Source organism: Mustela putorius, unplaced genomic scaffold (genome assembly GCF_011764305.1).
Source record: "Mustela putorius furo isolate JIRA1106 unplaced genomic scaffold, ASM1176430v1.1 tig00003875_pilon_pilon_pilon, whole genome shotgun sequence".
In the NCBI taxonomy this organism is placed as follows: Eukaryota; Metazoa; Chordata; class Mammalia; order Carnivora; family Mustelidae; genus Mustela; species Mustela putorius.
Window position 1 is genome coordinate 9,584,739 of NW_025422026.1, and position 15,814 is coordinate 9,600,552.

Below are 15,814 nucleotides of genomic sequence, written 5' to 3' on the forward strand. Positions count from 1 at the left end.
CAATTAGTACACAGGAGTAGTCATTGTACCCACTGACCCTGACCCCAGGCTTCAAGTGTAAAAGTGTTAAAAGAAGGACTTGAGAATAGAATCGCTTTGAGAGGAGCCGATCTGCCATACCAGATAAGAACAAACCCCCACCTAGTGCCTCATGTCTGCCAGGCTGCGACTGTGCTCTGTGTGTGCACACACGTGTCCTCTGTACCTGGACAGGTCCTTGGACTTTGCCCTTGAGCCTGGTTCTGTTACGCTGTAGCCTTGTACTTCTAGCCACTCACTTCACCTCCACTTCCTCAGTTATAAAATAGGGATAACAACACCTGACCTATCTATTCCTTAGGCTGTCAAGAGAACCAACGTAAAAAGACAGCTCAAGTGTAAACAACACTACATTCAAAACCATCCGCTGGGTAACATGAATGAAAAGCAGAGGCTAGGACCAAAGAGAAAGCTGTTCACCCTTTCCAAACGAAGTGTTCATCATCCTGTGTCCCGGTGGCCTCTTCCTGAGTCTCTCCTCCGGTCAAGGTTTTGTACAGGGAAGATTGCGGGGAACAGAATTCCACGAATGTGTGTGTGACAGGAGCCCTATCACTTTCTATAAAGTCTCGGACTAGTTGCCTTAGCTCTCTGAGCCTTCACACTTCGCCCACACAACATAAATAAGTACAAAAATAAGGCCGATTTCAGAAAGGTTGTCCCAAGACCGAAGTAAAATATTAGCCGTACTATTTCCGACCATGATGTCTAGTGCGTGGCAGGCCCTCATTAAACACAGAGATTTACTGAGCTGGTACAGAAAATGACACGAGGACGGACACTGAAACGTGCTCTCTGGGCAAAGGAGGGATTTCAGCACTTCCATGCCGGCACTCCAGAGCCCACATTCGCTACAGGCCTGCTCCTCCTGCAGGACGGCCGCGACCGCAACCCCCCTTGCGCATCTGGAGCTCCCCGCTCCACCACCCAGAGGCGTCCCGTCACCGCATGGAGAGAGAACCAAACTGATGGTTTTAGAAGTGCTATCTATTACCCAAGGGAATGAGTTCAAACTCTGGGGAAGTATCTAAAGCAGGGACAACCACACGCTGCCTAGAAATCCTTTTAAGATTTTGGCAAAATTTCTTTAAGGTATGAAAAATTGTTCTGGCTCTAGAAGTAATGGGAAATCAAGGAAAGGGCAGTAATGGACACCACTGATATCGGTAGCTGTGTACATTCCTTCATTTATTTCTCGAAGCAACTCACACTGGAGATGGCTCTCTTGTTTCTCCCATGTTATAAACAGGGCTGAGGCTTCAGGAGCGAAGGGGATCCCCGGGAGCACAGCATCATAGGGGCAGCTCCTGGGTTCAAGACTCGACCACCTCAGCACAAATTCTGCCCATCTCTCTACAACTTCAATTCACAGAGACTGACGATAAATATCACAGAAAAGATACTCTAGGAAGACCCTCAACTGGAATTTGAGTTTCACTGGTCGGTGAACTACCACCTTACTGATTATGCAACTACATGAGAAACTTCTCCACAGAGCACCTGAGAGTCTGACAGAGAGCCGCAGTCAGCTCACTTGGGTATAACGCGGCATGCTGACACGGGCCAACCGGGTAGCATCCAAGGGATGAGAAACTCAGGCGGGCAGGTGACTTCCTGCTTTCTTCCCCATCACACAGGCTAAGAAGTGAGGAAGTTTCGATTTTAGCTAAGCTCTTTGTCCCGAAGCAGGCCCGCTCTTCGAGCTACAGTACCTGTTGCCCTGTACCTACTCTAAGCAATGACCATCACCTGTGTGACAAACAACCCTCGGTTCTCCACAGCACACACGTCAGGCACTTGGTTATAATTCCAGGGGGCAAGGATTTTTGTCCTTGTTTCTTTTTAAGAAGATAGAGAAACTGAGGCTGAGAAAGTTGAGCCCTGTGACATGGCTACAAATGGCCAAGTCAAACCACAAACTCTGGTTTGACTCCAAAGTCTGCATACATAGCCGTCAGCCACTACACCTGGAACTGCCTCTTGGTCTCAGCTCTTTCCCTTGCCCAAAGGAGAGATCCAGGTCCTCAGCCTGCTTGTGTGTTGTGTGTGGGATATCTCACAATGACACCTGTGTCCTTCTGGAGACTCCAACGCAACACCCATCTAATGTTACCTCCTAGCCTTAGCCCAACCAAGAGCCTCAAGACTTGGGTTCCCTCCCTCTTCTACCCATCACTAATTAGGGGACCTCAGGCAGGGGATGTTTGACTTCTTTTCAAAATGGGGGAAACAACTGTGCATCTACCTAAAAGCAGGGGAGGCCTAAGCGCTCTGGGTAAGATTTCTTCTCAGGCAAGACTGGGACATTTTGTCTAAGGTGAATTTTCCGATCATAAATACAACCATATTGATAATGCAAGATCAAAATATGAGCAGTGAGTCAAAAAAATTTCTCCTTTCCTGTCACTGAACTCAGTGCAAGTTAATAATAACAGATTACAGAAAAGGGAAGCTATCAAAAACATCCTAACAATTACTGCTATCTGCTAGGATTTAGTATCAATTCAAGAGTTCTCAAAAGACGTGGGTCATATTTAGATTATCGTTCACTTCCAAGGACAGCAGAATTGATTTTCACACAGAAGTGACTCCATTTATCAAAATGAATTATCTAACACACCTCAGACACATAAACACAAACAAAACTTGGACCCTAATCAGCACTGTCTTCTTCCCCTGCCTCCAAAAATTTAAAAAAAATAAATAAATAAAAAACAACAACAACAAAAAACCCACAGTAAGCAGCAAGTTATGAAAACAACAAATTTACTTTGGGAGACATATAAAAGGACTGAAATAAACTTGAATTTTCAATGAAGACTGGCATGCAAACAGTTATTTTCTAAGGGCAAAAATGTATGTAACCCTACCTCAATTTCATATTAATTGAAAAGACAGAATAAAATGAAATGGGCCTCGATGGAGAAACTTAATTTAAACAAGGGAAGAGGGGCACCTGGGTGGCTCAGTGGGTTAAAGCCTCTGCCTTCGGCTCAGGTCATGATCCCAGGGTCATGGGATCGAGCCCCGCATCGGGCTCTCTGCTCAGAGGGTAGCCTGCTTCCTCATCTCTCTCTGCCTGCTTCTCTGCCTACTTGTGATCTCTGTCTGTCAAATAAATAAATAAAATCTTTAAAAAAAAAAAAAAAAAAAAAAAAAAAAAAATAAACAAGGGAAGAGGTAGGACACTCGAGTCTAAAGATCTTAGTGAATCATTAGATGGCGTCACACGTGGAACAACCCTTAGCTTTTCATAAACCATCCTGTGAGTTTCACAAGACAAACTCCTCGCTCAGAAACACGTGTGTAAACTTCTGCCTGGGACTGTAAAGGCCGCGGAGCCCATGCAGTCTATTCTTGGTGCCCCTTGTTCAGAATCCTAGGAGTGGAAGGAGCTCTGAACAGCTTCTTAGGTGATCTGGCTTCTGGCTCTGACTGGGCCACCTTGTCACCCTGATCCTGTCACAGCCTCTCTGGATCTCACTCTCCTCCTTATCTGTTAATGATGATCTCTCCTGACCTACAGTTGAAATTCTAGCAAAGTCTATTAACATCATGGTAACATTGAGTGATGGAGTAAAATCACCTCCTTCCCTTTTTTTAATTTGCTGATTTCAACGTCCTATTGTGGTCCCCCATTTGAAGATTTCTCAAGTTGGCTTTCCCTTCAAAAGGAGGTGAGTGGCTTTCGCATATGGAACAGAGCTCGTACTATAAAGCAAGCCAAAAAATCTTCTCCAAGAACAAACACTCTGGTTTCCTTAAAGCTGCGCCGCAGTCTTGTGACATCCTCACCAAGCATATAATAAAGCTGTTGTAATCACTCTATTTCCCCATTTGGATAGCAATCCTTAACCAACTCTGCTTCCCAGCAAAACCCAGAGCTACAAGGTTACACTTAGAGGAAATGCTCTCGAAGGGCAGCATTTAATGCAGAGTTAACTGTTTCAACTTCTGGAACAGGCTTCTTGTGAGAAAGCCCTGAGGCGAACAGCAGAAGGAATCGAATCACCCGCCAGATGGGAAGTACGAAGGAATGGAACCGATCACTCCTGGAATACTGTCGCAGTAGAGCTCAAGTATCCGGAGCTCATCTGAGACGAAGAGCGCCCCTCCTACTGTCAGGGATCCCATGCACCCATCAGAGAGCCTCTGAAAAGAACCTTTTGTCTGACTTGACTAGAAAAGTTATCATCTGGGCAGGTGAAAGCAACAACAGACAGACCAAAAACCCGACCTGTGTAAGTACGAGCAGGGAGCCTTACATGCTGAAATGAAGTCTCTTCTTGCCCCATCCAGAACCCCCCCACTCCCCCCATACGGCTACAAATGACAAAAAATAAAAAGCAACTAAATTAAGTCTAACAGGAGCAAAAGACTGGGAATTTGGGAATATCCACTTAACTTATGAGGGTCCCTCGATTAGTGAAGAACGTGAATCCCACAGGGTTTATTCTCGGTCAGACTATGTGGCTGAAAAGATGTGGTGACCGTAAAATAATAAAAACTATGTATTAAACAAGAGAAACTACAGCTGAAGTTTCTGCCTTTTATAAATATTCCAGGGGAAACAGTCGGCTGTTGTAATGTACTTCTCTTCTTCTACAAGAGAAAAGGCCTCCTCCAATGTTCTGACTGACAACCTTCCTTCGAAAGACTCTATGAAGAGTCAGAGTGTCCAGCCAAAGAGTGCAGACGCGCAGGACTCCCTACCACCCGTCTCCAGGACAACTCGGTGGCTTTCTCCTGCTTCTCATATGAAGAGACCACGGCTCTTGATTTTATTCATGGAAATTACAATCAGACCCAAACCCAGTGGTTCAGCATATTTTCTGCATGCAATGATTACATTCAGATATTTGTTTCTAATTAACTTAAGTCTTGAAGACATAACTGAGAAAATATATGGCAGAGAAAAATTTTTCTCTTGTACCAAGTCAGAATAAGCTACATACGTGGTCGGGGAATGCTGCCCCCACAGACGAGACCTCGTCTTAGGGTTCAGTGAAATATCAAGAGGCGAGAAGCAGGGAGGCAGGGAGAGAAGCTGGCAACAGGACTTACGTTTGCGTCTCACAAATGAAGTGGTTAGCAGGAGCGAGCTTACCAGCCTCCGGCAGAAGGCAAGGCACAGAGCTGAGGTTTTAGTTCCCGGCAAACTCACTTGGAGATGCCAAGTGGGCGGCGCTGCTATGAAGCAAGGGGTGGGGGGGTGGGGCCAGGCATGAGGGGAAGGAAAGAGCGAGAAGGAGCACTTACTCAGTTAGAAGCCGGTGCAGCTTGTGATAACCCCGCTCCAAGGCCAGGCTCACAGGTGTCGCTCCTTCCTGGTTGTGGACGCTGAGAGCCCCGCGGCCACCTGGCTTCTGCAACAGGAACCACGTCAACCTCAGCAGCCCCAGCCGCACAGCAAAATGCATCAGCGTCTCCCGGGGACCGCCATCTGTATGTGGGAGAGAAAATCAGTACAGAGAACGTGAAAACGACAAGCAAACAAACAGAAAGACAAGTTACGTGAGCACTGCCGACTCCAAGTACCTAAGATCCTAGAGTTAAACCACAACATAAACAGGCTTGACGGTGGCGGGCTGCGGCCAGCTCTTGCGTCAAGACGGAACAAAGCTGAACAGAGCTTAAGAAGCAAAGTCTCCGAAGAGAACCATGACATTCTATATCCTGATTTACCACATTTGTGCAAACCATCTATATGGGCGGATTTGTAAGAGTGAATTCACACATGTGTTCTTTTCCTTAAACAAGAAGGTGGGGTGGGGGGGATGCAGCCTCACAATGTGGGGACACATGGGGAATAGCTGTTGGGGCTTAGATGGCTGTATTGTAAAAGGTATAATTAAAGAAAAAATAACACCCAGACAGGAGCTGGCTAGGTAAACACTAAGAACAGGTTCTGCTTGTTAAGTACACACAGGTCCTTCTATTCCCCCACATTAAGGGCAAATCAAATTACCAGCACAGCCAGCTTTTTTTTGGCTTTGTTTAATGAAAGAAAGAAATGCATCTCCAGGCATAATAAGCCTAATTTTAAGATAATATACTAGTAAGTTCAGTAAGAAAAAACGTGCACTTGGGCTTATTTCACTTACGGGGAAGGCCCCTCTTTAGTACAGCGAGTCACGCTGAAAGTGGTCAAATGAGGAAGGGCTCGGGAGGCAGACAAATCTGGGTTTGGAAGTGGCCATTTACCACCTGAGACTGGGCCCGAACCATTCTTACCTCTCAGAGCTTCATTTCTGCATCCCTCGGTGGGGCACCTTCACCTCACACGCAGGACGGAGGCAGGCGGAGTGCGGGGATAAAGACGGGCTACAAGATCCGCCCTCAAAGCCAGGCTTCCCTCCCTTTCCCGGCTCTCTCCTCTCAGACTTCAGATTCCGTTCCAGGTTCACCAACAACCTCTCTCTTCCTCAGGCCATCCCCTGTGCCCAAGCTGGGATGAAGCCACAGCAGGGCTGCGGTACCAGGCCCCACAGGCTGGGCGGGACTCACCTCCAGGGAACGCCACTCAGACACTGCAATGGGAATGGCGCCCAGGAGCGGTGCCTGCCTCCTCTCCTCCGTGGCTACCACGGGTCTCAACTTTTTTCCTGGGCATCCCCAAACTTCCTGGACCCCACTGCTTCCTCCTTACACTCAAGTCCGTGCTGCTCATGTGACTAGCAGTGAAAAACGAATCCAGCTTTGAACCAGCGATTTTACAGCGAAAGGCTTTCCAGTGTCACGTGTCTTTCAGTCTAGTCTCCCTATTACCAAGGTAAATTTTTAGATGCAAAACTGATCTTTTGTATTTTACATTTTTCCTACAGAACTACGCACACTAATTCAAGAATTCACAGGGTGTTCAGCTGAGACACGTGGCTGGAAAGAGATCAACACCCCAGAAGAAACCCTGCATGGGCAGGTACAAACCATAATAATCAGGACCTCAGAGCAGGTGGCAGGGCCAGACAAAAGGGCAGAAAGAACCTTCACAGAAGATCAAATATCACCACCTGACTTGTGCCTTACAGTTGTTCACAAGCACTCTGACGTCCTTATCAAAAACCAAAAAGCTAATAAGGCTCCGAGCAGGAACTATATGACTTTTTAGAGACTGGTCAATTCCTGCCTCACTACGTGACACCTTCACACCCCTTCACAGCAGTCTTCTTTACAGCCTCACCACTTCCGACCCCTGATTTGCTGAGTCAGCTCCAAAAACAAAGCCATGCACCTGCTCAAGCTGGCACCTTGGTTCCAGCACCTGCATCCTCCCCAGGTCTGATTCTAAGGTCCTGAGCAGAAGGTGCCACATGCACTTGTAGGTTGACCCCTTTATGCAATTAACAGACGACCAGAAGTGTGATGCGTGGTCAGGACCCGCTAGATGTCTGCTCTGGACTATGTATTTTGTATTAACGCTTTTCCCACTCACAATAACCCCATTAGGTCTCACCATCCTCAGGTTGAGGCAAAGACAGGTTAATAACTTACCCACAACAAGAATCATCAAGATTTGAAAATTCTTCTGTGAACTCTAGAGACCATACCCTCTCCATTAACTCCACCCTCTTTTTGTAAAAAAGAAAAAAAAAAAGCAATCAGGCAAGCGAGCTCTTGTGGTTTACAAAGAACCTTTTCATGTTTTCCTCCAATAAATAAAAATGTTTACCCAACTTAGCCTTCATTACTGCTTTTATTTCTTTTGTCTCCGTTTAAACTCCAGCACACCCACAATTTAGGACCAACTTCTGTTCTCTGGTCTCTATCTTCCGTATTTCTTCCTCTCATGATCCTTTGTCTTTTCCCTCTGTATTCTGTGAGTTACTCAACTTTGTCCTTCAGATCACTAACTGCATTTCCTGTGATGTCAACTGAGTCCTTTGTCCCCAGTTTGAATTTAATTATGTTATGAGATTCTGGATGTCCCTGCATCATTTCAAGCAACTCTCTTTCCATCTTTGCCCTCACTGTGATGACTTCTCTGCAGATGTAATTAAAGCCCCTAATCAGTTGATTTAATAAGGAAGATTATCCCAGATAATCTGGGTAGGTCTGTCTAAATCAGCTGGAAGGCTTTAAAAGCAGGGCTGAGGTTTCCCCTGGAGGCTGGCCTGAGCCTGTGCTCTTGGAACTCCAGCTGCTCCAGATCTCCCCTTCCTGACTCACTGAGGATGACAGTTTTGGCTCATTTCAGTGGGTCTGAGCTTGCCCATGGTCTTCTCCTCTACTCCTGCCCTGCGAATCTTGGACCTCCTTGACCAGCCCCCACAATAGCGTAAGGCACGCCATGCAAGAAGTCTTAATGCACATTTCTCCTGCTCGTTCTGATGCTCTGGTTGAAACCTGACCGAGGGGCTTCCTGCATATTTAGTAGATACTCCCTAAACTTACTGTTCTGGTTGCTTCCTTTTCTAATTTCATAATAGATCTGACTTCTTTGAGCTTTTAAAGGACAAATAGGAACTCTGTTCTAAATTTTTCTTTGGTTTCTTAAAGAAAATTATACCTGGGAGTCTCCCTTCTGAATACTCTTGATACTTCTCCGTTTCCTTTAGGCTGTAATTTATTTCACAGGCCATAGGTTGGTTCGCGGGCTTTCCCATTTAACCATGCTCAACTGGAAAAATCTCTATGGAGGCCCGGCTTCCACTCACAGAGAAGGTAGCAGAAAATGCCTTAAGTCTCACTTGCTATCCACTTAAGCAACCTCATTCCCACACCCATTCCCTCCGACCTGCAGAGAAAGCTGACATGCCTAGCAGACATTCATGGTAAGTATGCTGCAGCATACTTTCTCAAAGTCAGATTTTCTGATGAAGCAAAATGTTCTAAATTCTGTGAACAGTATAGCAATCAAAGACTACATTTCCCTCCCCATCAATCCACCTAAATGCCCTGCTCACAGTACTCTCTGAATTCATACCTACGTGACTCCAAAATCACCATTCTCCCTGCTGTTCTGAACCACCTCTTGGATAAGCCTGCAGCTCCGCCCGAGGCAGGAATTCTCACACTCCACGGGGAGGGAAAACGGTGGGCCAGTGTGAGCGATGGGCTTGTCGAAAAGGACACCTGTAGCCCTGCCACACAATCAAGGTTTGAGAGACAACAAAACCTTTTGGAGCTGAAGTCCTGCCATGACCAGGAAGTGCTTGTCCTGGAAATCAACAGATATTAACCCTCTGCCAAGAAAAAAATCCCCAGTGGTCTTTTTATATTTTATTATTTTATTTTTTAGCAACAATGATAGCTGAAAAAGGATACAAATATTAGAGAGTGTAGCCAAGGAAAAAGTCTCACGGAAGGGGTGTGGGAATTAAAACACCAAACAATTAGGTTGAGGTTCTAGTAACCAACGTCAGATACACAGAACTGAGACCGCCCTGGCTGTTTTGGGTGCAGTCTTTTTTAAACCGGTCTAATCCTTCTCTCCACCCAAATTTCTCCTTGTGGGGAGGATTCCCACCCCAAAAGATGATAAGATCTTTTCATTCAGCCATATAATACCGGTGATTGAGAATGAAGATCTCCCCCAGGACTTTCTCCTCCACCCTTTCTTCAGAGCTAGTCTGCAGCCGGCCGGCCCCTGCTACCCTACAGGGTCTTTCAGGTGAAAATCATCCCCATTCACCCAACCTTCAAACTTCGACCTTTGCGAGCCACAGAGGGACTGAGCAGCAGGGCCAAGAAGTGAGACTTGCTCACTCACAGGGAAGCTCTCCCCGCCCCATCATTCACCCTCCACCCAGATGCAACCTTATTGCTGATGTTTAGAGCAGAACTAAGGCCAAAAGGACAGCAGAGAAGCTCCTTTATGTAACTGCGGATGGAAGGACTAGACGGACAAACTCCCTTCCCTCCCGCTCGTGGTTTAAAGCGAAGAGTAACTTTAGAGATCAGTAAAAGCAAAAGCAAAACAGCCTCGTTCTGCCTCAAGGAACTGTTTTTCCCGTGCTGTCCTGTGGCAGCCTTCAACAGGACAGCTTAAGTCCCTTATAGAGCTCATTGATGTTCTGTCTCTAACAGGTTACTGGACGGTGGTCAAGGTATATTCAAAACAAAATGCTTATCCACCAGCTCACACTCTCCCAGGAGGTCTTCCTCCATTTGACAGATAAAGAAACGGAACCAGAGGTGAAGACTTTGCACAAACTCTTGCAACAAAGCCAGGCTATAGACAAGTGGAGCCCCCTGCCCACAGGACAGTATCACCTCGAAACCAAGAGTTCTCAGCGTCACGTTCACGCCTGCTGCGCAGGGAGACCAGGAAGCCCTATAAAACATGTCCGGGTTCTCCGGGTAGGCAGCTGGATGCACTTCATTCTGAGGAGAGATCTAAGCTATTTTCAAAGGAGTCACTGACCTGGAAACAGTTAAAAAGCGCTGCATCTAAACACAGAGTGGGAGGGTTAACCGCAAATCTCGTATGACCCCTTTGTGCAAATATCAGGCTGGAACAACTGTCAACATCCTAACCTTCAACAGCAAGGAGTCCCGTTATGTAACAGGGCGCCCTGTGTACCTGCCTCTTCACCCCAGGCGACAAGCCTGCTTCGTGCCTGCTTTTTTTTTTTTTTTTAAGACTTTATTTACTTATTTGACAGACAGAGATCACAAGCAGGCAGAGAGGCAGGCAGAGTGGGGGGAGGCGGGGAGGGAGCAGGTTCCTTGCTGAGCAGAGAGCCCGATGCAGGGCTTGATCCCAGGACCCTGAGCCGAAGGCAGAGGCTTGACCCACTGAGCTACCCAGGCGCCCCTCGTACCTGCTTCCTTTAACAATCTTGGCAACTCACTGATGTGAGCAGAATGCTTCTTTACATTCGTCCCTCAGCAGCATGCACCTCGTGACCGGTGCCGCACTGCCTTTCAGGTACCTGGTGGTGCAGGCTCTAGCCCACCAGGGAGGGAACAACTCCGCCGCAGAATGCGGATCTGGCACTTGCATCAATCAGGCTCCTGACCCCAGGTGCTGACTTCAAGGTAGGTCTATCGAGTTCCATGCGTGCGTTTCACCTTCCAATGTACATACACCTAACTTGTCCAGTTTTTTTGTTGTTCTTTTAATTATTTGTAACTTATGAACAATGAAACTGGCTTGTGGGGGTATACAGTCCTGTGAGTCTGAACACAAGCACAGATTGTTCTAACCACCACCACCAAGACATAAAGCTGTTCCAACATCCAAAAAGCTCCCACATGGCAGCCCCCTGCAGTCAGACCTCAGCCCCACTCCTAGTCCCTGCAAACTACTCATCTGTTTTCTGTTCCCATAGTTTTGCCCTTTTTAGACTACCACACAAGTAGAATCACACACTATGTACCTTTGGAAATGGACTTTACCCAGCAAAATGCATCCAGGCTGCTGCATTTGGACCCCCCAACAATTTGTCCCCTTTATTATTTTTCAATGTTATATCCCCCTTTTTCATGAGTGGTGTCCCCCGTATGGACATATCATTACTGGTTTACATATTCACCCAATGACCGAGATCTGGGTTGTCTGCAGTTTTGAATGATTATAAATAACGCTGGTGTATGCATATCTGTACAAAGAGTTTCCGAGTAAATAGAAGTTTTCATTTCTCTAGAATAAACAGCCAAATGTGGAACTGCCGGGTCACATAGTAAATGTACACTTAACCTTGGAAGAAACTGCCGAACTGTGTTCGCGCGCCTGTATCATTCTGCACTCCCACTAGCACCGTAGCAGGCACTTTTCTGGGCCTTGCTAGCCCCTGGTATTTTTTATTTTACCCATTCTAACAGGTGGGCAACGGTACCTCACTGTGGTCTTTAACACACTTCCCTAACCATTCAAACTTGATTCAGCTTTTGCTAGTACCGCTTGAGCAATTTTGTGCAACAGAAACCGAAGAAGCACGTGGCAAAAGCTGGCCAGTTCCCTATGAAAGGCAGGGAGGCTAAGGCCCAGAGAGGGGAAGTGACAGGCCTGAAGTTTCAGACCTGTGCTCTTTCTAACAGCTCTTTTTAATCATGGTAACATGAACAAATAATCCCACTCCTGTGCCTTCTTTCAAGACAAAAACAAAACCATAAAAACACCATAAGCCCCGTAAATGACGAAGGTGACCCCATCTTGACATGGACGTGTACACAGCAACCAGAGTTCCCGCGGCCATAGCAATACAGAACAGGAGGGGCTTGCGGCATAAAGCCTCAACGGGAGGTTTCTGAAAAAGTGCTCTTGTCCTCAATGGTGGCAAATACTTTGATCTTTAGATCTTAGCAGTGGAGGGGCTCCTTGGTCTATATTAATTAGGTAGAGAAAAGGATAAATGCGTCCTTCCTTGATGGGACCTTAGAGTCCGCGTTTCCCTTTTTATTTCACTGAGGCAGGCAGCTTACCGCAGCCAGCCCCTGATGCTGAGGGACACCACTGCCGCCCCTGGCCACAGCTTTCAGAGGACCAAAGCTGGCAAATACCTCTGTAGCCTTCTTCCATGGGAGGAAGTCTGTGAGAGCAGGCGTGCTCCGTGCTCAGCACGCCCCTGACCCAGTCCCCTCTGGGTGTTCCTGCTCAGGATCTGCTCTCGGGCAGAGAGGGTGACTTCTGGCCTGCTCTCCCTATGGAGTACGATGATCAGAGCTGGGTGGCCACCGAAGGGCAGCGTCGTGACTGTCCAGCTCTTTCAGAGATAAAGCAGGAAGGGGAGCAAACCCTTCTGGCAGATGAAGCATCAGCAGCCCAACGAGCTGTCATCAGTAGCAAAGCAAACCTTCTGACCTCCATCTGCATAACTCCTAAACCTTTCCATTCGACTTGAACTCAGGAGGCAAAGAGCGTGTTACTTATTAGACCCCATGCATATACTCTTTCATTTAAATACAGTCATAAAACCATGACATCTAGTAGATACGCATCTGCTACACAAATGATTATGTAGGAAAACCCCTAAGAGGAACACATGGTTACTATGCCAGTGCTTTTTTTTTTTTTTTTTTTAAGTGGAACCCTTCCTTCCGTGAACTCTCACATGGAAAGCCAGTAGATAAAATAAGTGAAGAGTGAAATGGCTCTGTTAAAGAAGTGTGGGGTTTCACAGAGGCCAGGCAGCTCTGGTGTCCCCCTCCCACCTCAATCCCCCATCTTTTTGTTCCTCTAATTCCATGGAGTCTCTCAAAAACTTCAGAATACAATAATGAAAGCTCTTTGATAATGAAATACCAAAAGGATGACAAAAATTACTCTGCTACTGTCCTCATAAAGGACAGGCCACACTTCCTGTGCTTGGGAGGACACATGAGAACTGCAGACCCGCAGCCCAGTGCCGCGTGCGCCGCCCTCTGCTGCAAACAGCGGCCGCACACAGCCACACCAAGCTCCTGCTTGGGGCCTTTCACTGCAAGAACAGGTTTAACAGCTCCGAGAAGAGAAGGCGGCAAGGCCGCTCTACTCCAGTAACTGCGAGATCTACCCAGCTACTGTGAAAGGCGTGAGGACAATGATCGTACAGAAGCAGGCCCACTGAGAAATCAAAGTATTCTAAATTCAGTCTCTCTGCGGGTCATTAAGTGCTTACCCTGTAAAGTCTGATCCGTCCCCAACACGTTCCACTCTGCCGGCAGCTTCAGGTGTCTGAATGCCAGGGCGACCTTCTCGTCAAGGGAATTCACATCCCCAGATGGGGGTCCTGATCGGTCAAGAAAACGAGTGAAGTTCAGGGCCTGCTGATTCCCAGCACTGGTCGCGAGGAACTGGGCTGCATCATACGCCTCATCCTGGATGAACTGGAAGTCTTCTTCGGCCACCACAAACACGGGAAGGCCCTCCTTGGAAGCACAGAGCAGCACCTTCACGGTCTCACAGCAGTCATGGCCTAAACAAGACACAGAGAGCAAAGAAAACAGTGTTTGAGTCCTCCTGCCGGAAGAACAGTCTCCGAGTCCTCTGCTGGGAGGAGGACAGTCTGAGTCCTCCCACTTAGGAGGAGGACAGTCTCCGAGTCCTCTGCTGGGAGGAGGACAGTCTCAGAGTCCTCTGCTGGGAGGAGGACAGTCTCAGAGTCCTCCGGCTGGGAAGAGGACAGTCCCTCAATCCTCCCACTTGGGAGGAGGATAGTCTCCAAGTCCTCCCGCTAGGAGGAGGACAGTCTCAGAGTCCTCCCGCTGGGAGGAGGACACTAGTAGGTCCTCTTTGCTCTTCTTGCACAATACACAAGTTCTCCTTCCTAAAAGAAAGTACTTCCTCTTCTCTGACAGCAATCCAAACTTCTTTACACTTATTTTCAGCTCTTTTTCTGAACTATTATTTGCAACTATGAATTAGTTCCCTTACTGCCAGTAAACAACTCTGTTCCCCAAATGTATCCCCTATAGCTAACGTCTGGCACCAAACAGTCTCTGAGATCCCAGGACATACTGAATTATGGCTGTTCAACTCGAACAGAGGAAAGAATGAAAGCTCAAGGATCTCGTCAGGCCTAGCAAGTCTGATACGACTGAACTGAGCCAGATCTGGAAACCTAACAGGAAGAAAGCCACGCAGACTGGTTAATATAGGAGGATTTTTACGGATTCCCCAGCACTGCCACAGTGCAACTGACCAAATGATGAAATATTTTGAAAAGTACAAAACTACCTGATTGTATTTCACTATTATTAGCAATTCAAGGCCTACAAAATGCACTCTGCTGTCAGATACATGTTCTTTCCTGTCATGTAATGACATCAACAACATCGTCTGGTTCACAGGGATGACGCAAAGCTGCGGCCAGAAGCCCAGTTCAGGAGGGCAAGCATGCCGGAGATCAGTGCCCACCGTACAGACGGGGCAGACCCCATGAGCTGCCACATACACGCCGCCCCAGAGAGCTCCACTCGAGTAACATCCACACTGTTTCTGTGGAAAAGGCCTTCCTGGAGAATCAGACTCTGCTGGATTTTTACCCTCACAGAGTTAAGTATGTACAACATGCAGAATATAGTCATTGAACACCCTGTTGTCCCTCAACTTCCCAACACTGATCTCAACAGGCTAGAAGTACGCCCCTAACATCATCATTCTTCTTCCAAAAAATCTCTCTGGTGAGAAACGCAGAAAGGAAAATGGAGCCTGTCTTTCTGCTGCGTGAGTGACGCCACCTGGTGCTCTGGCCGATTCCCCGCAGGCCCTCACGCGCAGAGACTGCTTGTCCACAGTGGGGTGAGGCCGAGGGAGCCCTCTATAGGGCCACGGAGCTCACTTTCCCTACTGTGGCCAAAGGCCAGGAGAGGCTTCAGACGTGGACAGAACAGACGAAGCCTTCTGCTGCCTCTGAAAGAGAAAACTGTAATTGTTTTTCCCGTGTGAACAATGAGAATAATAAGTAAATTGATTTTCTGCATACGATTCTCCAGGGGCCTCTTTAAGCCCTTTACCCTGGTGACAAAAGAAATCTCTCACTGTTGTGTAATCTTAGGGTGGTTACAAGTATTTACTGACCAAGTGACTACCACGCTATCCGACATGTCATTTTCTCTGTACAAGAGATTGAGGAGGTAGGTACTGTCCTCATGCTGCAGATGACAAAACTGGGACTCCGAGAAGTAAGGTCACAAAGATACCATAAGAAGCAGAATCCATTATTTAAATTCAAGTCTGATGCCCAAGGTCGTGGCCTAGTGAATCATGATGCAAGAGTTCTGTGCCCGCCTGCAAGGAGCCTAATACCCGAACCGCAGGCCAGTACAACGACTGAGCAACAAGGCCAGGTTCACTAACCACTGAGATCCGCTTCCACATGAACACATCACTCCACCACGTACATGTCCTGCC

At 47.3% G+C, this 15,814-nt stretch overlaps 1 protein-coding gene across 14 annotated transcripts in view; it reads right to left on the reverse strand.

Annotated features, from left to right (window-relative positions):
- Positions 1–15,814, reverse strand: part of AKAP13 (A-kinase anchoring protein 13) — a 322,839-nt gene that overhangs the window by 179,067 nt on the left and 127,958 nt on the right. For 12 of the 14 annotated variants that reach the window (XM_045067346.1, XM_045067354.1, XM_045067353.1 and 9 more), the window contains exons 4-5: positions 13,581–13,877; positions 5,299–5,482 (exon numbers count right to left, since the gene is read on the reverse strand). In XM_045067346.1, the coding sequence (XP_044923281.1) occupies positions 5,299–5,482; positions 13,581–13,877 (481 nt within the window). Of the gene's footprint in view, positions 1–5,103; positions 5,196–5,298; positions 5,483–6,273; positions 7,555–13,580; positions 13,878–15,814 lie in introns of those variants that run through there. The other 2 variants (XM_045067355.1, XM_045067358.1) reach the window with 2 other exon arrangements.